The sequence below is a fragment of the Orcinus orca genome, chromosome 18, assembly GCF_937001465.1.
Source record: "Orcinus orca chromosome 18, mOrcOrc1.1, whole genome shotgun sequence".
Taxonomy (NCBI): Eukaryota; Metazoa; Chordata; class Mammalia; order Artiodactyla; family Delphinidae; genus Orcinus; species Orcinus orca.
The window spans coordinates 62,192,449-62,217,130 of NC_064576.1; the positions used below are offsets into that span (position 1 = coordinate 62,192,449).

Genomic DNA, 24,682 nt, shown 5'->3' on the forward strand with positions numbered 1-24,682 from the left:
GAGAAGGTTGCCCAGGTAAATGGTCACCTTCACACTTGGAATTCGCTGTTCTGCCAGAGGACACGGGGAGGGGAACTGACCCAATCAGGACGTGTGGGCTTCTGGGTGGACATGGCCTGAGGAGGGGCCCAAAAGGCAGCAGGACACAGGCAATGATGGTCCGACCACGCGTCACCCCACCCCTAACCACGGCCCCTGGCAGCTCTGACAGCAAGAACACGGTGCTCGCCCCCCTCCCCGCTGGGTCGTTCTTCCCTGTGTCTCGAGCAGCAAGATGGTCACCACCCGGCCACCCTACCATCAGGACACAGTTGGCAGGATGCCTCACCAGCCAGGGCTTGATGTGTCAATTAGAGTAAGTGCCTGGTGAAGAAAGGATTCCATAAATGTTAAATGAATGAACAAACCGATGAACAAACCAGTGAAATAAGCAAACCAAAGGAGTGCAATGATATAGGGGCCATTTGTGGGGGAAGGCACTGCAGTTACCTAGGGAAATTCTACATGGTGTGCACTTAGGGCTACAGCATCTTCCCTAATGGCCCTGTTATCCTTTCCAAACCCATGGAGACTTGACTCTGTGCTGTTCAATAGAAAATACGCTCAACCTGAGGAAGCACCACACCAAGGTTGTCCTGACAGCAACCAGCTTGGGAACCGGTGTGAGTAATAGTTCTTGAGTTTGGGGCTGCCAGGGTGCTGCAACAGGAGTATTTGCACGGGAGCTTGGGATCAGAATTTCAAAACAATCAAGGAGTCCGTTGAGTTAAAATTAACTTCTCTTCCTGCCCGAGGCCTTGCATGTTATCACGGGACACCTCAATGAAATAGTCACCATTTGTTTCTTGGGTTTTGTTTTGTGCTGCTAGGTGAGCTCTCCGTGGAGGAAGCGCAGGACCCTTTCTTGGTCAGCGTCCACATAATCGCAGACCCAGGGGAATCCCGACCCCTGCAGGAGGCCATCGACAAGGTCTTGGCTTGGATCCACCCAGACCTCCAGCTGTTCAGGGTCTCTGAGAGGAGGGCGTCCCGGCGGCGGAGGAAGGCCCCCAAGGTGGCGCAGCCAGCCCTGGCGGTGGTCCTCTTCCTGCAGGAGGAGTACGGCGAGGAGCAGATCCTGCAGCTGCACCGCACGCTGCAGCGGCCGCCCTGGCGCCATCACCACACGGAGCGCGTGCCTAGCAGGTTTCTGCCCTACCTGCCCTGCAGCCAGGAGTTCTTCACTCTGGCCCCGGGGACACCGCTGTGGGCCATCCGGCCTGTGCACTACGGCAAGGAAATCGTGCGCTTCACCATCTACTGTCGCCATGACAACTACGCCGACATCCTCAAGTTCTACGAGCTGATACTCAGGCGGAGCCCCAGCCAGAGGAAAACGGACTTCTGCATCTTCCCCATTTTCTCCAGTCTGGATGTGGACATCCAGTTCTCCCTGAAGAGACTGCCCTGTGACCAGACCCCGGTCCCCACTGATTCCTCCGTGCTGGAGTTCCGAGTCAAGGACATTGGCGAGCTGGTGCCTCTCTTGCCCAACCCCTGCAGGCCCATCAGCGAGGGACGCTGGCAGACGGAGGACCACGATGGGAACAAGATCCTTCTGCAGGTACCTTGGGGGAAGTCTGTCTGTCTGTGTCTATCTCCACTTGGGGAGAACAGAGAAACAAGTGAATTGGTTCTGCCAGAAACCCTGGTTAGTACCTGTTACAGAACAATGAGTTAAGAAAAAAGAGAGGTCAGTGACCCTCTGTCTGGCTCGTAGATCAAGTCAAGGTGTCCATACGCTAATTAAACAGTTTTCACTTAGCTGCGTGGCCATGTGCCCCAGGCAAGCAACGGCCGATTCCTCTAGCGCGTCTTCACCCACCTGTTGGAGCATCCACGAAATGCTGTGGCTCCCGGGGATTTAGAATGAACTGATATCCCAGGGGATTTGGTATTAAAGATTCCTTAATCTACTCCCTCACAAGTAGGGAGTTTTTACCAATGAATTCTTCACTTCCACAAAGGAACTTCAGGAAAACCCGTCTATGACAATTGTAAAATATGTTGACGTTCAGTAGAGAAGATACCTGTTTTCTTTATCGCTCTGGTGCCTCCCCCCCCTTCTACCCTTCCACCCTTCTGCTACTGGGCAATAGGTGGTTCAAATTCAGTGATCATTGGAAATGACTTTCTTGGTCTTTTAAGCAGTACGTGATGCCTCTGGAGCTTCTTTCATTCAGCTTAGGAAGGGGGAGTGAATACATGGAAGGAAATGGATGCAGTAGACTGTTCTGTGGTTAATGTCTTGGCTCAATTCCTGGACCCATTTCTCCTCCCATCCTTGCAGCGATCGTCCCAAACTCTTTAGACGTTATTAGTTATACTCTAGAATTCAAAGTTCAGCATACAGATTTAAGAAGGTCCTATACCTACCCTACCTGATAAATGCTTTCAAGACCCAGGCTTTCTAGAATTAACAGGTAAATCCGTCCAGGCATATAGGATTTTGTCTTTCTGAAACACCTCTGCCTCTGGCATCTCAGTTTTCACATACGGCTACCTGAGAGGAGAAAGTTGATAGCAAGTTCGGGGACACTGTCTTGAAAGGTGCTGATTGTATTTACTTGAATCACAGGTAAAGTTTCATAGTTTTTGTCGGTTTGGGCATTAAACATCAGAACTATAATCCACATATCGCAAAATGAAGTGAGAATTTGGCACATGACAGATACCTGGCTCAAACTACAGCCAGGCCACATGGCTCAAGTCAAAAAGGTCACCTTGAGATATTTACGATTTAGAGGAACTAGATAATTTTCAGATTTCCCTTTGAACTATGCAAATAAGAAATAATATTGCTTTATTATTCACTGAACTAAATGCTAGCTAGCATTTATTTTTTAATTTTTATTTTATATTGGAGTATAGTTGATTTACAGTGTTGTGTTAGTTTCAGGTGTACAGCAAAGTGATTCAGTTATACATATATGTATTCTTTTTCAGATTATTTTCCCATATAGGTTATTACAGAGTATTGAGTAGAGTTCCCTGTGCTATACAATAGGTTCTTGTTGATTATCTATTTTATGTATAGCAGTGCATACATGTTAATCCCAACCTCCTAATTTATCCCTCCCACCCACGCACCTTTCCCCTTTGGTAACCGTAAGTTTGTTTTCAAAGTCTGTGAGTCTGTGTCTACTTTGTAAATAAGTTCATTTGTGTCATTTTTTTTAGATTCCACATATAAGTGATATCATATGATATTTGTCTTTCTCTGACTTACTTCACTTAGTATGATAATCTCTAGATCCATCCATGTTGCTGCAAAGGGCATTATCTCATTCTTTTTTGTGGCTGAGTAATATTCCATTGTATATATGTACCACATCTTCTTTATCCATTCCTCTGTCAGTGGACACTTAGGTTGCTTCCATGTCTTGGCTATTGTAAATAGTGCTGCAGTGAACATTGGGGTGCAAGTATCTTTTCAAATTGTGGTTTTCTCTGGGTATATAGCCCAGAGTGGGATTGCTAGATCATATAGTAGCTCTGTTTTTAGTTTTTTAAAGAACTTCCATACTGTTCTCCATAGTGGTTGTACCAATTTATATTCCCACCAACAGTGTAGGAGGGTTCCCTTTTCTCCACACCTTCTCCAGCATTTATTGTATGTTAGACTTTTTGATGATGGCCATTCTGTCCAGTGTGAGGTGATACCTCCTTGTAGTTTTGATTTGCATTTCTCTAATAATTAGCGATGCTGAGCATCTTTTCATGTGCTTTTAGGCCATCTGTATGTCTTCTTTGGAGAAATGTTTATTTAAATCTTCTCATTTTTTGATTGGGTTGTTTGTTTTTTTGATATTGAGCTACATGAGCTGTTTGTATATTTTGGAGATTAATCCCCTGTTGGTCACACAATTTGCAAATATTTTCTCCCGTTCTGTGGGTTGTCTTTTCATTTTGTTTATGGTAGTTTTTTTTTGTGCAGAAGCTTTTAAGTTTTTATTAGGTCCCATTTGTTTATTTTTGTTTTTATTTTCATTACTCTAGGAGGTGGATCCAAAAAGATACTTCTACGATTAATGTCAAAGAGTGTTCTGCCTGTGTTTTCCTCGAAGGGTTTTATAGTATCCGGTCTTACATTTAGGTCTTTAATCTATTTTGAGGGTTATTTTTGTGTATGGTGTTAGAGAGTGTTCTGATTTCATTCTTTTACATGTGGCTGTCCAGTTTTCCCAGCACCACTTATTGAAGAGACTGTCTTTTCTCCATTGTATATTCTTGAGTCCTTTGTCATAGATTAATTGACCATAGGTGCATGTGTTTATTTCTGGGCTTTCTATCCTCTTCCATTGATCTATAAATCTGTCTTTGTGCCAGTACCATACTGTTTTGATTACTGTAGCTTCATAGTATAGTCTGAAGTCAGGGAGCCTGATTCCTCCAGCTCCGTTTTTCTTTCTTAAGATTGCTTTGGCTATTCAGGGTCTTTTGTGTTTCCATACAAATTTTAAGATTTTGTTGTTAGAGATCTGCAAAAAAAAAAATTCCATTGGTAATTTGATAGGGATTGTGTTGAATCTGTAAATTACCTTGGGTAGAATAGCCATTTTGACAATATTGATTCTTCCAATCCAAGAACATGGTATATCTTTCCATCTGTTTGTGTCATCCTCGATTTCTTTCATCAGCATCTTATAGTTTTTGGAGTACAGATCTTTTGCATCCTTAGATAGGTTTATTCCTAGGTATTTTATGCCATCTTTTTGATGCCATGGTAAATGGGATTGTTTCCTTAATTTCTCTTTCTGATATTTTGCTGTTAGTGTACAGAAATGCAACAGATTTCTGTGTATTAATTTTGTATCCTGTAACTTTACCAGATTCATTGATGAGCACTAGTAGTTTTCTGGTAGCATCTTTTCTATGTATAGTATCATGTCATCTGCAAACAGTGACAGTTTTACTTCTTTTTTCCAATTTGGGTTCCTTTTATTTCTTCTCTGATGGCCATGGCTAGGACTTCCAAAACTATGTTGAATAAAAGTGGCAAGAGTGGACATCCTTGTCTTGTTCCTGATCTTAGAGGAAATGTTTTCAGCTTTTCACCATTGAGAATGATGTTTGCCATGGGTTTGTCATATATGGCCTTTATTTTGTTGAGGTAGGTTCCCTCTGTGTCCACTTTCTATAAAGTTTTTACCATAAATGGGTGTTGAATTTTGTCAAAAGGTTTTTCTGCATCTATTGAGATGATCATATGGTTTTTATTCTTCAATTTGTTAATATGGTGTATCACATTGATTGATTTGCATATATTGAAGAATCCTTGCATCCCTGGGATAAATCCCACTTGATCATGGTGTATGATCCTTTTATTTTATTGTTGGATTCGGTTTGCTAGTATTTTGTTGAGGATTTTTGCGTCTATGTTTATCAGTAATATTGGCCTATAATTTTCTTTTTTTGTGTGGTATCTTTGTCTGGTTTTGCTATCAGGGTGATGGTGGCCTCATAGAATGAGTTTGGAAGTGTTCCTTCCTCTGCAGCTTTTTGGAAGAGTTTCAGGAGGATAGGTGCTAACTCTTCTCTAAATGTTTGATAGAATTCACCTGTGAAGCCATCTGGTCCTGGACTTTTGTTTGTTGAGTTTTTTTTTTTTTTAACATCTTTATTGGAGTATAATTGCTTTACAATGGTGTGTTAGTTTATGCTGTTGAGAGTTCTTTAATCACAGTTTCAATTTCAGTGCTTGTGATTGGTCTGTTCATATTTTCTATTTCTTCCTGGTTCAGTCTTGGGAGATGGTACCTTTCTAAGAATTTGTCCATTTTTGTAGGTTGTTCATTTCATTGGCATATAGTTGCTTGTGGTTATCTCTTATGATCTTTTGTACTTCTGTGGTGTCAGTTTTATAATCCCTTTTGAAATGTGAGAAAAGTTTTCTTCTGTGTTTGAAGACTGCCAATTTTTTATGCAAAACAATGCAGTTGTGTAAGTAAAAATTAATGAAAGGATTTTGTTTATACTAAAAGATCAAAATGAATGTGATTGTTTCTGAGGGACTTTTTCCTTTTTGCAGTATTTAGAATATTTTTTGCTCTCAATCCCTGTAATAACGTAAATGAAAGAATAAATTAGGAAAGCTTGGCCTGAACTCCACTCAAAGGAATCATTGAAAGAATATTTCAAAGAAAAGCCACAGATTTAAATGGCTATACAATCTGTATGGGTGCAGGCTTTTGAATTTAGAGCATCCAAGAGTGAAAAGAGTAAGAAAAAAAGATTTGTATCATGCAGTCTCAGGAGTTTGGGCCTTTGTTCAAAATAGTAATATTCCAGAGAGTTAAATTAATGTGGGCAGAAATGACTAATAGTCCATCTCACAGTTCTTGACTATGGCCGTTTGAACAGGTTACTATTTACTGCATCACTGCAGAAAGCCGTCCTCTGCTCTAGCATGAGACATATGCCTGCCCACCTCTTCAAATTACTTTTAAAAGTAAAAATTTATACTTCGTTCTTTAGCAAAATTAAGATATTTTGGTCGTGGAGGGAGGGACACAGTTGAGAGAACGCCTCTTTTTTTTTTTTTTACATTCTCCTTAGCAGTGTGTTTCCCAAGTTTCATTTTCAACATACATGCTTTTGTTCCATTGGGTGCAGTTATACGTTGAAGGCAATCTTGGTTGGGTAGTTTCTAGTTGCTTTCTTAAAATATAGATTGCATTTCAGTTCCTCATCCTGCCCCGTTGAGTTAACATTCCGTATTTCAGAGACCTCCTCCAGCCATTTCATTCCTCTGGAGGAGAAAAGCTGAGAGGTTTGTTTCTGCGAGCTACTCAGCCTCTTATAAGAATTCGGAAATGTTTTTAACTAAGATCTGATTAGATGGAAAGAAAGCCTTCTACCTCCTGAAACTCACCTCTCCTTTCTTGGCATTGCCTGATTCAGGGGGGAAAAGGCGGAGAGGAGGTGGGTGGGGAGTTGCCAGCATCAGATGTTGCCCAAGGTCCCTCTAGAAAACGCATCTTAGAAATTTGCATTAATGCTTGATGATCGAAACTACAGCTTTCTATAGCCAAGATCTGTGTTACACGGACTAGAAGTAAACCGACACTGTACTTTGAACATAATAAGTTCTCTTTATACATTTCTCTTTACTTTTTATTGAAGAATAATATAAATGATATATACAAGGAAAAGTGCACATCACAAATATATGCTCAGTGAATTTTCACAAATTGAACATTTGAATAAGCAACACCCAGATGAAGAAACAGAACATAGAAACAGAAGAGGAGTCTTCTCTTCCCCCATTCCTGGGACTCCCTTCCCTTAAATGAACGTATTAATTACTCTGTATTTCACAAAAGTGGGGGGAAGGAGCATCTGGTCAGAAAAGTTGGGAACATGGCTGTGTTACCTGGGGGTGTTTTTGTATTTATAGGTAGCTCCCACATTTATTTTTATAAAAAGACTTACGTTGGCTGACAAAGATATAGATCATACAAGAAAGATTAATAAAAATAATTAGATACCAAAGGGACTTGAAGTAGAGGGAAAATAATGATAGGAAAGTAAGGTAAACCAAGTATGACATCCAAAGTGCATGTCATTTCCTATCTGAGAGCTGTGCTGTTTAACTGGTAGCCACTAGCCACATGTGGCCATTTAAATTTAACATTTATGTGAATTAAAATAAAAAATTCAGTTCCTCAGTCTCACTAGAACATTTCAAGTCCTCAGCAGCTCCATGTGGCTGGTGGCTGCCATATTGGTTAGCACACATACAGAACATTTCCATCATTGCAGAAAGTTCTGTGGATAGCGTTCTTCCAGAAATAGGCCCCAATTTTGATTTTGAGTTCTCCAGCAGCAAAAACAGAATGGAAAATCAGCAGTGATACAATTTAGAATCCATGAGGCAAAAATAAACTATGCTCCAGATGCACAACTATTCCAGGTTCTGCATCCTGGAAGCAGCGTTGCTCCCACCTTCTCATGTCCAGTGAGGTGTCGGCAGCCTGCCCTCAACTGTGCTCTAAACAGCTACATCGAGGCCCTGCAAGGCTTTCTTACACGGAGCCTGCAGGGTGGGCAGGGGGCCCAGCCAAGCGTCGTGCAGCAAAGCCACTGCACAAAGGGAGGCTGGGCAAAACAAGGTGGTCCCTGCCTGCAGCTCCTGGGGCCTTGGCTGAATCCCAGAGGGAGGGATACACCTCCAGAGAATCTCCCCACATTTGTTTCTCTCAGCTAAGCTTTTGGTAGATCGCGAGGGACAGTGAGCTTGGCTTGTTTCTTTCCAGCCGAGTCCCTGGAGTACACCTGTTCCATACAGCTGGTAAAGGACGGAGTCATATGTCTTGCGGCTCAGCCAAGCTGGGTTGTATGTTGATGTCTTCTTTTTTTTTTTAATAACTTTATTTTATTTATTTATTTATTTTTGGCTGCATTGGGTCTTCGTTGCTGTGTGCTGGCTTTCTCTAGTTGTGGCGAGTGGGGGCTACTCTTCATTGTGGTGCGCAGGCTTCTCATTGCGGTGGTTTCTCTTGTTGCGGAGCATGGGCTCTAGGCGCTCAGGCTTCAGTAGTTGTGGCTCGCGGGCTCTAGAGCACAGGTTCAGTAGCTGTGGTGCACGGGCTTAGTTGCTTCATGGCATGTGGGATCTTCCCGGACCAGGGCTCGAACCCATGTCCCCTGCACTGGCAGGCGGATCCTCAACCACGGCGCCACCAGGGAAGCCCTGTTGATGTCTTCTTAGGGAGAAGGAGCCTGACAAGGACACAGGCCTCAACTGTAGGCCACCGCCTCCCTTGGAGGTCTTCCACGGGAGTGCCGGGGCAAGGCCAAACTCCTTAAGAAGTGATTTGGGGTCCATCCAAACACAGAGAAGCACAGTTGAGGACCCAAAGGTCAGTTTCACAAAGAGAATGCAGCTGCAATTTTAGGCTGGAAAAATGTGGAAAGCAGGTCACTCCATGTCTTTGAAGAGGTAAGGTAATTTAACAAAGGCGTCTAAGCCTTTGGAAGACTTCTTCCATAGAGGATGGTCGCCAGCTGTCCTTTGCATCCTCATAAGGCAGAACAGGGAACTGGCTTAAACCAAAGGTTTTAAGTAGCATTTAAAAGACAAGAAATCCTGACACGCAAAATTGTTACCAGTTGAAAGGGCTGCCAGGTTCAGTCTCGAGGACTGTCTTCACTGGAGAGCTTTTAAGATTTCATTCACACCAGCTCATTTACTTGTCTTCTTCACCCAGCGAGGAGATTGTCTAGACAGTCAGTCCCGGAATACTGGGGCCATCAGCGCTGTGAGGACAGGGAGATGGGTGCTAATGAGGATGCAATTGAGGGACTAAGTGGGCTTCACAGACTTTTAAAATATTTTTAATTGCGGTAAAATACACATAACAATACACATAACGATAAAATTTACTGTCTTAACCATTTAAAAATGTATCGTTCAGGAGTGTTAACTACACTCACATCATAGTGCAACCGTCACCACCGTCCACCTCCAGAACTCTTTTCATCTTGCAGAACTGAAACTCTGTCCCCATTAAACGGTAACGGCTCATACCCCCTCCCTCCGGCCCCTGGCAACCACCATCCTACCTTCTGTCTCTATGAGCTTGACTGCTCTAGGAATCTCATGTAAGTGTGACCACACAGTATTTGTCTTTCGTGTAACTGGCTTATTTCACTTAGCATAATGTCCTCAAGGTTCATCCAAGTTGTAGCACGTGTCAGATTTCCTTCCTTTTTAAATCTGAATAATATTCTGTTAATGAACGTGCCACATTTTGTTTAGCCATTCACCCGTTGATGGACAGGTGAGGCGCTTCCATCTTTGGGCTATTGTGAATAATGCTGCTGTGAACATGGGTGTGCAAATACGTCTTTGGGTCCCTGCTTTTACTTCTTTTGGGTTTGTACCCAGAGGTGCAATTGCTGGGTCACATGGTAAGTGTATGCTGACTTTTTTGAGGAGAGGAGCTGCCACACTGTTTTCTGTAGTGACTGTGGCATTTTACGTTTCCACCAGCAACGTATGAGGATGGGACGTGTTTTTTAAGAAAGCAGAGAGAGGCCTGCTCTTTGTTTGCGGGGTACAGTACACCGTATTCTGCACTAGGCGATAAAGAGGGTGATGGTTGGAAAGAATTGAGCAAATACTGAAGTGAGGCGTTGACGCTTCACCCGACACACTCCAGATCTAGACTCTATAGCAGAAATTCTTAATGTGCTGTCCTTGGATCCCAAGCACAACTTGTATGCATGTGGTTATGTGCATCGTCATAAAAGGTACATCATATCATGTCTCTCAAAATTAACTCTCCAAAGGGTTCCCATTCTCTGGCAGCCCTTCTAGATGTTCACCAAGGCCCAAGGCTTTCCATCAGCGGCTCACCTCTCTGGCTTTATCTCGCACTTCTCTCCCTTCTGCTCGCTCTGTGCCTTCCACGTTGGCCCGCTTTCTCTTCCTCAGATGCAGCAAACTCATTCCTGCCTCAGGACCTTTGCACCTACTGCCTGGAATGATCTCCTCCAGGATCTTCTCATCATTCAGGTTTCAGAGATGTCTTCCCTGCCCACCCCACCTCAAGTAGCTCCCAGATAGCCTCCTGACCAGTTACCTTACTTCTCCACTGGACAGCTAGAAGGTCCTTTTAGAATGTAAGCCAGATCATGTGACTCCTGTGCTCAGAACCCCCAAGGGCTACCTGTCCCATCTCCCGTGCAGTATAAACCAGTTTCCTCGCAGTGGTAGGTTGCCTCCCTGCTCTGCTCTTCTCCCATCACTCTGCCCCGACCACCCTGGCCTCACTCTTGACCCTTCAGAACATCCTGTGTCTGCTCTGTCCCTCTGCCCACCATCCAGCTGGCCACCTGGCTGTTCCTTCTCCCCCACCTCGTCAGGTCTGTGCTCTGTGTCCCCTCCCTAGCAAGGCCTTCCCCGGCCGCAGCATGAAGAGCACCTCCCTCTCCTGTTCCTGCACACACGGACATGCCGGCAGCCGTACTCCTGCCCCGCTTGCCTTCTCCCCATGGCGCCATTCCCTTTAACTGACTGCATGTTGACCGAATAGAGGCTTGTCCATCCCTCCCACCAGAACCTGAGCTCCTGGAGGGCAGGGACTTGCCCTGTTTTCCCCACCGTTGAGTCCCTAGTGCCTCTAATGGTGTCTGGCACACATTAGACACTCAGTGTTGAACGAATTTGTTAAAAAAAGGAGACAGAAGGGGAGAGAGGTGGGGACGTGGGGCTGTTCTGGGCAGGCCCACGAAGGCGGGTTGAGCAGGGGGAGAGCCCTGGCTGGTGGTTAGAAGCAGAGGAAGAGTGACCAGGGCCCAGAGGAGGGGACCGTGACAGGAGGCGCCCGTGGGAGGACTCCTTGGGCCACAGTGCCTGCTGGCTGATGGCAAGGGGGACTCCAGTGCTAAATGCAGGGCAGGGGGCAAAGAGGATGAGTGGGTGGCCTCCCCCCACCCCTCACGTCAGGCTGGGGGCCCCAGAGAGAACAGTGGCCATGCTGACAGGAGCCCTTCTCCTGCTGAGCCCCTCTTCTCCCAGGAGAGGTGGGAGAGTAAGGGGTGGGTCAGCCAGCATCTCTGGGAGGGCCAAACGACACACGCGACAATGTAACACTGTCCCCACTGCAGGCTGGGCACCTCTGCTTCTAGCTGCCAGAAACGGACACAGACCGTCTCCAGTCGGTCAGCTTCTTGTCCGGGGAGGAGCTTATACAGGGAAGAGTTTACCGGAGAAATAATAATGGTGTGATAGTGAATATTAATTGCTTGCTGAGGAGCTGCCACACTGGAGGCTAAGTACCTTCCTTACTTAACCCTCTCAGCGCGTCTACCAGCCAGGGACCACCCGTACCCCCATCCTGCAGACGCACACCCGGAGATGTAGGTCAGTAACTGCCATGCCCAGAATTACCAACGGCAAATGGTGAGACTGGGAGCAAACTTGGGGACATTTGACTCAGGAACCCATGCTGGCTGTGCTGTTCCCTATTCTTTTCCTTTTTTTAAAAAAATAAATAAATTTATTTATTTATTGGCTGCGTTGGGTCTTCGTTGCTGCACGCGGGCTTTCTCTAGTTGCGGCGAGCGGGGGCTACTCTTTGTTGCAGTGTGAGGGCTTCTCATTGTGGTGGCTTCTCTTGTTGCGGAGCACGGGCTCTAGGCGAGCCAGCTTCAGTAGTTGTGACACGCGGGCTCAGTAGTTGTGGCGCACAGGTTTAGTTGCTCCGCGGCATGTGGGATCGTCCTGGACCAGGGCTCAAACCTGTGTCCCCTGCATTGGCAGGTGGATTCCTAATCACTGTGCCACCAGGGAAGTCGCACGTGCTCTTCCCTATTCTTTTCCGAGGAACACAGCCGGGACCTGGGTGTTCCCTCTGCCGGCACCTCTCAAGCTTCAGCAGACCTGAAAATCACAGATCCCTGGGCTCCGCCTCCAGAAACTCGGATCTAGGAGGTCCAGGGTGGGGCCCGAGATCCTGCATTTCTAACCAGCTCCCAGGTGCTGACGTCTGTAACATCCTCTCTACATGTGCACCGGGCTCAGGATATTCTAAGCAGGACTACCCTGTTGTCACTTCATGTTTGATAAGCACTGCCTGGGGCACATTCCCTTTTTAAAAAGTATTATAACCGTACTTAGTAGCAGGCTCAGGACAGAATGTCAAGAGTACAAGTCACAGTATTGTGATGAACATTCACAGTTTAAACTACATGCATTGAATCATTGCTGCACACCTGAAACAAATATAATGCTGTATGTCAATTATATCTCAATTAAAAGAAAAAAAGAGTACAAGTCACAAGAGGTGTCTGTAAGATGAGCTCAGAGCTTCCTGAAACTGCTTGTATCCTGTTCCCAGCCCCAAGTGCAATGCCCAGCAGCTACTCAGTACACGTTAGCTTGTCCCTCCTCCCCCTTGGTCTCTGGTGTTCTCAGGGCAGGTGCAGTGACCCAAGGGGCAGGGCAGCCACACGTGCAGGCAGGGAGGGGTTTGAGTGAATGGGAGGCCATTGGGCACGCCAGCATGCTACACCCGCCCTGGGGTTTTTTCAGTCAACCACGTTGCCTGCACTGGGTTATTTTATCTGTGCAGATCGCCCAGGCTGGCTGAAAGTCACCCCTAGAAAATAATTTCCCGGAGCATCGTCTGAGTTTGCTATTCCCACAGAATGTGTAAGTGACATCATAGCTCTTTCAGGTCTGGAAGGAAGAGTAATTTGCTTTTAGGTTAAAAAAGGAAGTGAACTATGATTATAGACCTTGGCGGGACTTGGAATCAGATCTTTGAGGCAGAGGAAGGAAAATGAGGAATTTTAGTCAGTGTTTTCTGCTCTCAGTCTCAGAGCAGCTTTCCCCTGTGGCTTGCCTGTCTCACTTGTCTCACTTAGCATATTTAGTTTGGTCTGTCCAGGGCTCTGCTTCCAAAGGGGTTTGGTTTGGTGGTGGACCTGGAAGAAAGGGCTGCTGTTTCTGCATGTGGCAAGCGACTACCAGCAGGTAGGGCCAGTCCCCTGCAGGCCGACCGCGTGGTGCCTGTAGGTAAACTGCAACAGAAGGGGACGGTCCAGCGCTTTGGGGAGCTGGTCAAGTTAGCAAACACTTTGAATATCTCCTCTCAGTCACACATGGTACTGGAGATGGACAGAGATGAACAGTAGAGTCCTGTGCTCCAAGTTCATGACGGATCCCAGACCATTCCATGGAGTGTGACGTGCAAGCTGTGGTACAGCAAAGTGGGGTGCAGAGGGTGTGCTCCGGAGGGGCACCTCCCTCCAGGCCTGGGAAAACAGGAAGACCATAGCAGAAGCCTTCTGGAAGCCAGCAGTTAGGAGTTGGGTCTCTAGATCCCACCGATCTAGACCACATCCAGCTCTGAGTGGATGGCTGAACCTTCAAACACTGGGCCAAAAAACCTATTTTAATTTCCACTGAATTTTCCTCTTGTGTTAATATATTTTTTGTTAGCTCCCAATTAGGCATCCTTTTTTATTGATGTATGGTTGATATACAGTATTATATAAATTACAGGTGTGCAATATAGTAATTCACAATTTTGAAAGGTTATACTTCATTTATACTTATAAAATATTGGCTGTATTTCCTGTGTTGTACAGTATATCCTTGTAGCCTATTTTATACCTAATAGTTTATACCTCTTAATTCCCTACCCCTATGTTGCCCCTCCCCACTTCCTTCTCCCCACTGGTAACCACCAGTCTATTCTCTATATCTGTGAGTCTGCTTTTTTGTTATATTCACTAGTTTGTTTTATTTTTTAGATTCCACATGTAAGTGATAGCATATAGTGCCTTTCTGTTTCTATTTCACTTAGCATAATGCCCTCCAAGTTCATCCATGTTGCTGCAAATGGCAAAATTTCATTCTCTTTTATGGCTGAGTAGTAGTCCATTGTATATATATATACTGCATATTGTTTATCCATTTATCTGTTGATGGACACTTAGGTTGCTTTCATATCTTGGCAATTGTGAATAATTCTGCTATGAACATTGGGGTGCATATCTTTTCAAATTAGTGTTTCTGGGTTTTTTGGATATATACCAGGAGTGCAATTGCTGGGTCATATGGTAGTTCTATTATTAGTTTTTTAGTTTGATGTTTTCATTTTTAAAGTTGTTATTATATTTTTATTAGAAAGTAATCAAACCAAATTACCTAAAATATTTTTGGAAATTAGAGATTTTTTTAAAAAATTACTCTTCTTACCACCATAACAGAGCATCTTTTGTTCCATTGGTCTATGCATGTGTTTTTATGACAGTACCATACTGTTTTGATTACTGTAGCTTTATAATACAGCTTGAAATCAAGAATTGTGATGACTCCAGATTTGTTTTTCTTTCTCAGGATTGCTTTGGGTATTCTGGGTCTTTTGTGGTCCCATATAAATTTTAGAATTTTTTTTTCCATTTCTATTAAAAAAAACTGCTGTTGGAATCTTAATAGGGATTGGATTTAATCTATAGATGTTTTTGGGTAGTATGAACATTTTAACAATATTAGTTCTTCCAATCCCTGAACATGGGATACCTTTCCATTCATCTGTGCCTCCTTCAATTTCTTTCATCAGTGTCTTGCAGTTTTCAGTGTACAGAACTTCACCTCTTTGGTTAAATTTATTACTGAGTATTGTATTGTTTTTGATGCTATGAAGTTTTTATGACTTTTTATATATAAAATCATGTCATCTGCAAATAGAGACCATTTTACGTCTTCCTTTCCAATGCTGATGGCTTTTATCTTATTCTTGCCTGATTGCTTTGGCTAAGACTCCTGTACTGGGTTGAATTGGAGTGGTGAGAGAGGGAAGCATGGTCCTGTTTCCAATTTAGAAGAAAAGTTTTCAACCTTTCACCAGTGAGTATGATGTTAGCTGTGGTGTGTTATATAAGGCCTATGTTATGTTGAGGTATGTTCCCTCTATACCTAATTTGTTAAGAATTTTTAACATGAACAGATGTTGAATTTTGTCAAATTCTTTTTCTGAATCTATTGAGATTATCATTTGATATTTCTTTCATTCTATTAATGTGGTGTATCATATTGATTAACTTCCATGCATTGAACCATCCTTGCATCCTGGGACAAATCTCACTTAATCATGGTGAATGATCCTTTTAATGTGCTGCTGGATTTGGTTTGCTAGTGTTTTTTCTTTTTTATTGGAGTATAATTGCTTTACAATGTTGTGTTAGTTTCTGCTGTACAGTGAAGTGAGTCAGCTATATGTATACCTATATCCCCCCGCCTTGGACCTCCCTCCTACCCCACCCCCATCCCATCCATCTAGGTTGTCACAGAGCACTGACCTGAGCTTTCTGTGCTGTATAGCATGTTCCCCCTAGCTATCTGTTTTACACATGGTAGTGTATATATGTCAGTCCTGATCTCCTGATTCGTCCCACCCTCCCTTTCCCCCTCTGTGTACACATGTTGGTTCTCTACGTCTGTGTCTCTATTCCTGCCCTGCAAATAGGTTCATCTGTACCATTTCTCTAGATTCCACATATATACATTAATATACGATATTTGTTTTTCTCTTTCTGGCTTACTTCACTCTGTATGAGTGACTCTAGGTCCATCCACATCACTACAGATGACCCAATTTCATTCCTTTTCATGGCTGAGTAATATTCCATTGTGTATATGTACCACATCTTCTTTATCCATTCATCTGTCATTGGACATTTAGGTTGTTTCCATGTCCTGGCTATTGTAAATAGTATTGCAATGAATATTGGGGTACATGTGTCCTTTTTAATTATGGTTTTCTCAGTAGATATGTCCAGTAGTAGGATTGCTGGGTCATATGGTAGTTCTATTTTTAGTCTTTTAAGGAACCTCCATACTGTTTTCTATAGTGGCTGCACCAATTTACATTCCCACCCCTGGTATAGGAGGGTTCCCCTTTCTCCACACCCTCTCTAGCATTTATTATTTGTAGACTTTTTTTTTTTTTTAAGCTGTATGTGGGCCTCTCACTGTTGTGGCCTCTCCCGTTGCGGAGCACAGACTCCAGACATGCAGGCTCAGCGGCCATGGCTCACAGGCCCAGCCGCTCCACGGCATGTGGGATCTTCCCAGACCAGGGCACGAACCCGCGTCCGCTGCATCGGCAGGCAGACTCTCAACCACTGCACCACCAGGGAAGCCCTGTAGACTTTTTGATGATGGTTATTCTGACTGGTATGAGGTGATACTTCAATGTAGTTTGGATTTGCATTTATCTAATAACTAGTGATGTTGAGCATCTTTTCATGTGCCTCTTGGCCATCTGTATGTCTTCTTTGGAGAAATGCCCAGCCCCTCCGCAGCATGTGGGATCTTCCCGGACCGGGGCACAAACCCATGTCCCCTGCATCAGCAGGCGGACTCTCAACCACTGCACCACCAGGGAAGCCCTTCTGCCCATTTTTTAATTGGGTTGTTTGCTTTTTTGATATTGAGCTCCATGAGATGTTTGTATATTTTAGAGATTAATCTTTGTCCGTTGCTTCATTTGCAAATACTTTCTACCATTCCAAGGGTTGTCTTCGTCTTGTTTATGGTTTCCTTTGCTGTGGGAAAGCTCTTAAGTTTCATTAGGTTGCATTTCTTTATTTTTTGTCTTTATTTTCATTACTCTAGGAGGTGGGTCAAAAAAGATCTTGCTGTGCTTTATGTCAAAGAATGTTTTCCCTGTGTTTTCCTCTAAGAGGTTTGTAGTGTCTGGTCTTACATTTAGGTCTTTAATCCATTTTGAGTTTATTTTTGTGTATGGTGTTAGGTAGTGTTCTAATTTCATTCTCTTACATGTAGCTGTCCAGTTTACCTAGCACCACTTATTGAAGAGGCTGTCTTTTCTCCATTGTATGTTCTTACCTCTTTTGTCATAAATTAATTGACCATATGTGCCTGGGTTTATCTCTGGGCTTTCTATCCTCTTCCATTGACCTATATTTCTGTTTTTGTGCAAGTACCATTCTGTTTTGATGACTGTAGCTTTGTAGTATAGTCTGAAGTCAGGGAGCCTGATTCCTCCAGCTCCGTTTTTCTTTTTCAAGATTGCTTTGGCTATTTTGTGTCTTTTGTGTTTTCATACAACTTGTAAAATTTTTGTTCTAATTCTGTGAAAAATGCCATTGGTAATTTGATAGGGATTGCATTGAATTGCTTTGGGTAGTACAGTCATTCTCACAATAGTGATTCTTCCAATCCAAGAACATGGTATATCTCTCCATCTGTTGGTGTTATCTTTGATTTCTTTCATCAGTATCTTATAGTTTTGTGAGTACAGGTCTTTTACCTCCTTAGGTAGGTTTATTCCTAGGTATTTTATTCTTTTTGTTGCAGTGGTAAATGGGATTGTTTCCTTAATTTCTCTTTCTGATTCTTTGTTGTTAGTGTATAGGAATGCAAGAGATTTCTGTGTATTAATTTTGTATCCCGTGACCTTACCAAATTCATCGATTAGTTCTAGTAGTTTTCTGATGGCATCTTTAGGATTTTCTATATATAGTATCATGTCATCTGCAAACAGTGACAGTTTTACTTCTTTTCCAATTTGGATTCCTTTTATTTCTTTTTCTTCTCTGACTGCCGTGGCTAGGACTTTCAAACCTATGTTGAATAAGAATGGCGAGAGTGTACAGCCTTGTCTTGTTCCATTCTTAGTGGAAATGCTTTCAGTTTTTCACCATTGAGAATGATGTTTGCCATGGGTTTGTCATATATGGCCTTTATTATGTTGAGGTAGGTTCCCTCTATGCCCAATTTCTGGAGAGTTTTTATCATAAATGGGTGTTGAATTTTGTCAAAAGCTTTTTCTGTATCCATTGAGATGATCATATGGTTTTTATTCCTTTATTTGTTAATATGGAATATCACATTGATTGATTTGCATATATTGAAGAATCCTTGCTTTCCTGGGATAAATCTGACTTGATCGTGGTGTATGATTCTTTCAGTGTGTTGTTGGATTCTGTTTGTTAGTATTTTGCTGAGGATTTTTGCGTCTGTGTTCATCAGTGATATTGTTCTGTGATTTTCTTTTTTGATGATATCTTTGTCTGGTTTTGGTGTCAGGGTGATGGTGGCCTTTTAGAACGAATTTGGAAGTGTTCCTCCCTCAGCAATTTTTTGGAATAGTTTGAGAAGGATAGGTGTTAATTCCTCTCTAAATGTTTGGTAGAATTCATCTGTGAAGTCATCTGATCCTGGACTTTTGTTTGTTGGAAGATTTTTAATCACAGTTTTAATTTCAGTACTTGTGATTGGTCTGTTCATATTTTCTATTTTTTCCTGGTTCAGTCTTGGAAGCTTGTACACTTCTAAGGATTTGTCCATTTCTTATAAGTTGTCCATTTTATTGGCATATAGCTGCTTGTAGTAATCTCTTATGATCCTTCATATTTCTGTGGTGTCCATTGTAACTTCTCCTTTTTCATTTCTAATTTTGTTGATTTGAGTCCTCTCCCTTTTTTTCTTGACGAGTCTGCCTAAAGGGTTTTTAATATGGTTTATTGTCTCCAAGAAGCAGCTTTTAGTTTCATTGATCTTTGCTATTGTTTTCTTTATCTCTAGTTCATTGAATTCTGCTCTGATCTTTATGATTTCTTTCCTTCTACTAACTTTGGGTTTTGTTTGTTCTACTTTCTCTAGTTGCTTTAGGTGTGAGGTTAGGTTGTTTGAGATTTTTCTTGTTTCTTGAGGTAAGATTGTATTGCTATAAACTTCCCTCTTCGAACTGATTTTGCTGTGTCCCATAGATTTTGGATCATTGTGGGGTTTTTTTGTTTGTTTTTGCAGTACGCGGGACTCTCAATGCCGCGGCCTCTCCCTTTGCGGAGTACAGGCTTCAGACGCGCAGGCTCAGTGGCCATGGCTCACGGGCCCAGCCGCTCCACGGCATGTGGTATCCTCCTGGACCAGGGCACGAACCTGTGTCCCCTGCATCAGCAGGCAGACTCTCAACCACTGTGCCACCAGGGAAGCCCCAGATCATTGTGTTTTTATTGTCACTTGTCTCTAGGTATTTTCTGATTTCCTCTTTGATTTCTTTAGTGATCCACTGGTTATTTAGTAACATATTGTTTAGCCTCCATGTGTTTGTGTTTTTTGCAGTCTTTTTCCTGTAACTGATTTCTAATCTCATAGCATTGTGGTCGGAAAAGATGCTTGATATGATTTCAATTTTCTTAAATTTACTGAAGCTTGATTTGTGATCCAAGATGTGATCTATCCAGGAGCATGTTCTGTGTGCACTTGAGAAGAAAGTGTATTCTGCCACTTTCGGGTCAGATGTCTTATAAATATCAGTTAAATTTATCTGGTCTGTTGTGTCATTTAAAGCTTGTGTTTCCTTATTTATTTTCTGTTTGGATGATTTGTCCATTGGTGTAACTGGCATGTTAAAGTCCCCTACTGTTATTGTGTTACTGTTGATTTCCCCTTTCATGGTGGTTAGCATTTGCCTTATGTATTGAGGTGCTCTGTGTTGGGTGCATAAATATTTATAATTGTTGCTTCTTGTTCCTGGATTGATCCCTTGATCATTATGTAGTGTCCTTCCTTATTTCTTGTAACAGTCTTCAAAGTCTATTTTGGAGACTTGCCACTCCAGCTTTCTTTTGATTTCCATTTTCATGGAATATCTTTTTCCATCCCTTCACTTTCAGTCTGTATGTGTCCCTAGGTCTGAAGTGGGTTTCTTGTAGACAGCATATATATGGGTCTTGTTTTCGTATCCATTCAGCCAGTCTATATCTTTTGGTTGGAGCATTTAATCCATTTACATTTAAGATAATTATTGATATGTATGTTCCTATTACCATTTTCTTAATTTTTGGGGGGTTTGTTATTGTAGGTCTTTTCCTTTTCTTGTGTTTCCTGCCTAGAGAAGTTCCTTTAGCATTTGTTGTAAAGCTGGTTTGGTGTTGCTGAATTCTCATAGCTTTTGCTTGTCTGTAAAGCTTTTGATTTCTCCATCAAATCTGAATGAGATCCTTGCTGGTAGGAGTAATCTTGGTTGTAGGCTTCTCTTTTTCATCACTTTAAGTATATCCTGCTACTCCCTTCTGGCCTGCAGAATTTCTGCTGAAAAATCAGCTGATGACCTTATGGGGATTCCCTTATATGTTATTTTTTTGCTTTTCCCTTGCTGTTTTTAATATTTTTTCTTTGAATTTAATTTTTGTTAGTTTGAGTAGTATGTGTCTTGATGTGTTTCTCCTTGGGTTTATCCTGTATGGGACTCTCTGCGCTTCCTCGACTTGGGTGGCTATTTCTTTTCCCGTGTTAGTGAAGTTTTCAACTATAATCTCTTTGAATATTTTCTCAGACCTTTTCTTTTTCTCTTCTTCTTCTGAGACCCCTATAATTCGAATGTTGGTGCATTTCGTGTTGTCCCAAAGGTCTCTGAGATTGTCTTCAATTCTTTTCATTCTTTTTTCTTTATTCTGCTCCTTGGCAGTTATTTCCACCATTCTGTCTTTCAGCTCACTTATTCATTCTTCTGCCTCAGTTATTTTTTTTTTTTTTGCGGTACACGGGCCTCTCACTGTTGTGGCCTCTCCCATTGCGAAACACAGGCTCTGGATGCGCAGGCTCAGCAGCCATGGCTCATGGGCCTAGCCGCTCCGCGGCATGTGGGATCTTACCGGACTGGGGCACGAACCCATGTTCCCTGCATCGGCAGGCAGACTCTCAACCACTGCGCCACCAGGGAAGCCCCTGCCTCAGTTATTCTTTTACTGATTCCTTCTAGTGTATTTTTTGTTTAATTTATTGTGTTGCTCATCTCTGTTTGTTCTTTAGTTCTTCTAGATCTTTGTTAAACATTTCTTGTATTTTCTCAATCCGTGCCTCCATTCTATTTCTGAGATTCTGGATCATCTTTACTATCATTACTCTGAATTCTTTTTCAGGTAGGTTGCCTATTTCCTCTTCATTTATTTGATCTTGTAGGTTTTTACCTTGCTCCTTCATCTGTGACATATTATTTTGTGATCTCTTTTTTTTTTTTGATAGGGGGAATTGTGTTCCTCTCTTACTGGTTGTTTAACCTGAGGCTTCCAGCACTGGAGTTTGTAGGCTGTTGGGTAGAGCCGGCTCTTGGTGCCGAGATGAGGGCCTCCAGGAGACCTCACGCTGATGAATATTCCCTGGGGTCTGAGGTTCTCTGTTAGTCCAGTGGTTCAGAGTTGGAGCTCCCACTACAGGAGTTCAGGCGTGCCCCCCAGGTTGTTAACCAAGATCCCACAAGCCATGCAGGGCAGAAAAAAAAAAAAAAAAGCAGAACAATAATATAGAGTAAAAAATAAAATAAGATTAGAAAACTAACAGATATGTTAGAAAATATATATATAGATGAAACAACAACTGGAAGGTAAAACAGAACCACAGTAGCAAAAAAGAGGGGGAAAAAAAAAGAAAGCCAGGAAGGGCCTTGGCTGTGGGGGGTGGGGTTTAGGTGGGGACAGGGCCTATGTTTAGGACTCACGGGGCTGGAAAAACCCCGGGTTGGGGGGCGGGGCTTAGGCTCAGCATAGCCAGAGTGGCCCAGGAGTGCCTCTGGCCTCAGAGGGCAGAGGACCAGGTCTGGGACCCCAGCAGGCTCCCTGGGCCCAAGTGGGCAGGGGAAACACTAGGCACATTTCCCCCAATCCTCCAGTCCTGGAGGGTCCCTCACCATTGGCCTCTCCTCTTCTTCCCCCCCACTGCTATGCCCCTAGGACCCATGTGGTCGGAGGGGGCCCCAGAAGGCAAGGGACCAGGCCCGGAAGCCCAGCAGGCTTCCCGGGGCCTGAGTGGGTGAGGGAAATGCCCTCCACACGTCCCCTCATCCTCCGGTCCTGGAGGGTCTCCCTCATATCCACCTCTCCTCCTCTTTTCCCCTCCTCCCTCCTTCCTACGCCCCTAGGACCCATGTGGCAGAGGGGGCCTCAGAGGGCAGAGGACCAGGTCCAGGAACCCAGTAGGCTTCCTGGGGCCCAACTGGGCAGGGGAAACACTAACCATGCTCCTCCCTGATCCTCTGAGCCCCCAAGGGTCCCTCAAGGCATGGGAACCCCTCCCCTATCCCAGCCACCCCTCAGGGGCACCAGTCCCGTCTGGCCTCCACTTCTCCTATCCCCCTCTCCCCCGCCATGTCCTACTTGGTCACTCAGGGGTTCCTCCCGTCTCTTTGGGCATCGAGGTACCCCACCAGCATCTGGTAAGTGCCCTAGCTGCGGGGAGACAGGAACTCCGTGTCCTCTCACTCCGCCATCTTTGCTAGTGTTTAGTGAGAATTTTTACATTAGTATTCATTAGGGATGTGGCTTGCAGTTTTCCTTTCTTGTAGTGTCTGTTTCTAGTTTTGGTGTCAGGGTAATGCTGGCCATATAAAATAAGTTTGGGAGTGTCCCCTTTTTTTCACTTTTTTGGAAGAGGTTGAGGATTCACATTCATTCTTTAAATGTTTGTTAAAATTCATTAATGAAACCATCTGGTTCGGGGGTTTTCTTTGTTGGAAGATTTTTGATTACCAAGTCAATCTCCCTACCTAATTGGTCTGTTCACATTTTCTACTTCTTTATGATTCATTCTTGGTAGGTTGTATTTTCCTAAGAATTTTTCCATTTCTTTTAGATTGTACAGTTTGTTGGCACATAATTTTTCATAGCAGCTTCTTACAATCCCTTGTATATCTATGATATCAGTTATACTGTCTCCTCTTTCATTTATAACTTTTAATTTGGGTTCTCTATTTCTTTCTTTGGTTTGTGTAGATAAAGTTTTGTCAATTTTTGTTTATATTTTCAAAGAACCAACACTTAGTTTTGTTACTCTTTTCTCTTGTTTTCCTGTTCTTTATTTCATTTATTTCTGTTCTAATCTTTATTATTACCTTCCTTTGGCTAAACTACGGTTACTCTTATCTTTTCTAGTTCTTTGAGGCATAGACTTAGGTTGTTTATTTGATATATTTCTTGTTGCTGTATAGGTGTTTATTATTGTTAGGAACTTTCCTCTTATAACTACTTTTGCTGCATCCCATAAGTTTTAGTATGTTGTTTTCATTCGTCTAAAGGTACTTTTCAATTTTCCCTTTGATTTATTATTTGATCCATTGGTCTTTCAGAAGAGTGTTGTTTAATTTCCATGTATTTGAGGGTTTTCCAGTTTTCCTCCTGTTACTGACTTCTAGTTTCATGCCACTGTGGTCAGAGAAGATACTTACTATGACTTTGATCTTCTTGAATTTGCTAAGACTTATTTTATGGCCTAACATATGATCTATCCTAGATAACGTTCCATGTGTGTTTAAGAAGAATGTGTGTTCTGCCGCTGTCAGAATGTTGTGTATGCATCTGTTAGATCTATTTAATCTATGGTGTTGTTCAAATTTGCTGTTTCCTTATTGATTCTCTGTCTGGATGATCTAACCATTGTTGAGAATGTTTTACTAAAAACCCCAACAATTATTTATGTTGTTCATTTCCTCTTTTGCTATGTTAGTTTTTGCTTTATATATTTATGTGCTCCAGTGTTGGGTGCATAAATTTTAATATGGTTGTATCTTCTTGAAGGATTGACCCCTTTGTTATTATATAATGACCTGCTTTGTATATTCTTACTACTTTTAAAGTTTATTTTGTCTAACATAAGTATAGCTATCCCTGCTTTTTTTGGTTACCATCTGCTTGAAGTATCTTTCTCCATCCTTTTTCTCTCAGTCTGTGTGCATCTTTAAGGCTAAAGTCAGTCTCTTGTAGGCAGTATATCATTGAATCTTGTTTTTTTTTAATCCATTCAACCATTCTTTTTCTTTTGATTGGAAAATGCAATCCATTTATGTTTAAAGTAATTATTGATACTTAAGGACTTAATAGTGCCATTTTGTTAATTGTTTTCTGGCTATTTTGTAGAGCCATTGTTCCTCACTTCTTATTCTGCAGTCTTTTTTGTGTTTTGCTGTCTTTTGGTATCAATATGTCTTGACTTCCTTATGATGTTCTTTTGTGTAATTACTACAGGTTCTTCCCTTGCAGTTACCATGAAGCTTACATAAAATATCTTAGAATTATAACACCACATTTTAAACTGATAACAATTTAACTTTAAGAGCATTCCTAAAACTTTACACTTTCATTTCTCCTCCCCTCACATTTT

At 42.7% G+C, this 24,682-nt stretch overlaps 1 protein-coding gene across 4 annotated transcripts in view; it reads left to right on the forward strand.

The window, feature by feature from the left end:
- The window catches only part of FAM124A (family with sequence similarity 124 member A), a 114,516-nt gene that overhangs the window by 27,477 nt on the left and 62,357 nt on the right, over positions 1-24,682 (forward strand). For all 4 annotated transcript variants that reach the window (XR_007473038.1, XM_033436901.2, XM_004274636.3 and 1 more), the window contains one exon: positions 870-1,603. Coding sequence is in view for 3 of the 4 variants with exons in the window: in XM_033436901.2 (XP_033292792.1) it covers positions 870-1,603 (734 nt within the window). In the remaining variant the exon portion in view is untranslated. The remainder of the gene's footprint in view (positions 1-869; positions 1,604-24,682) is intronic.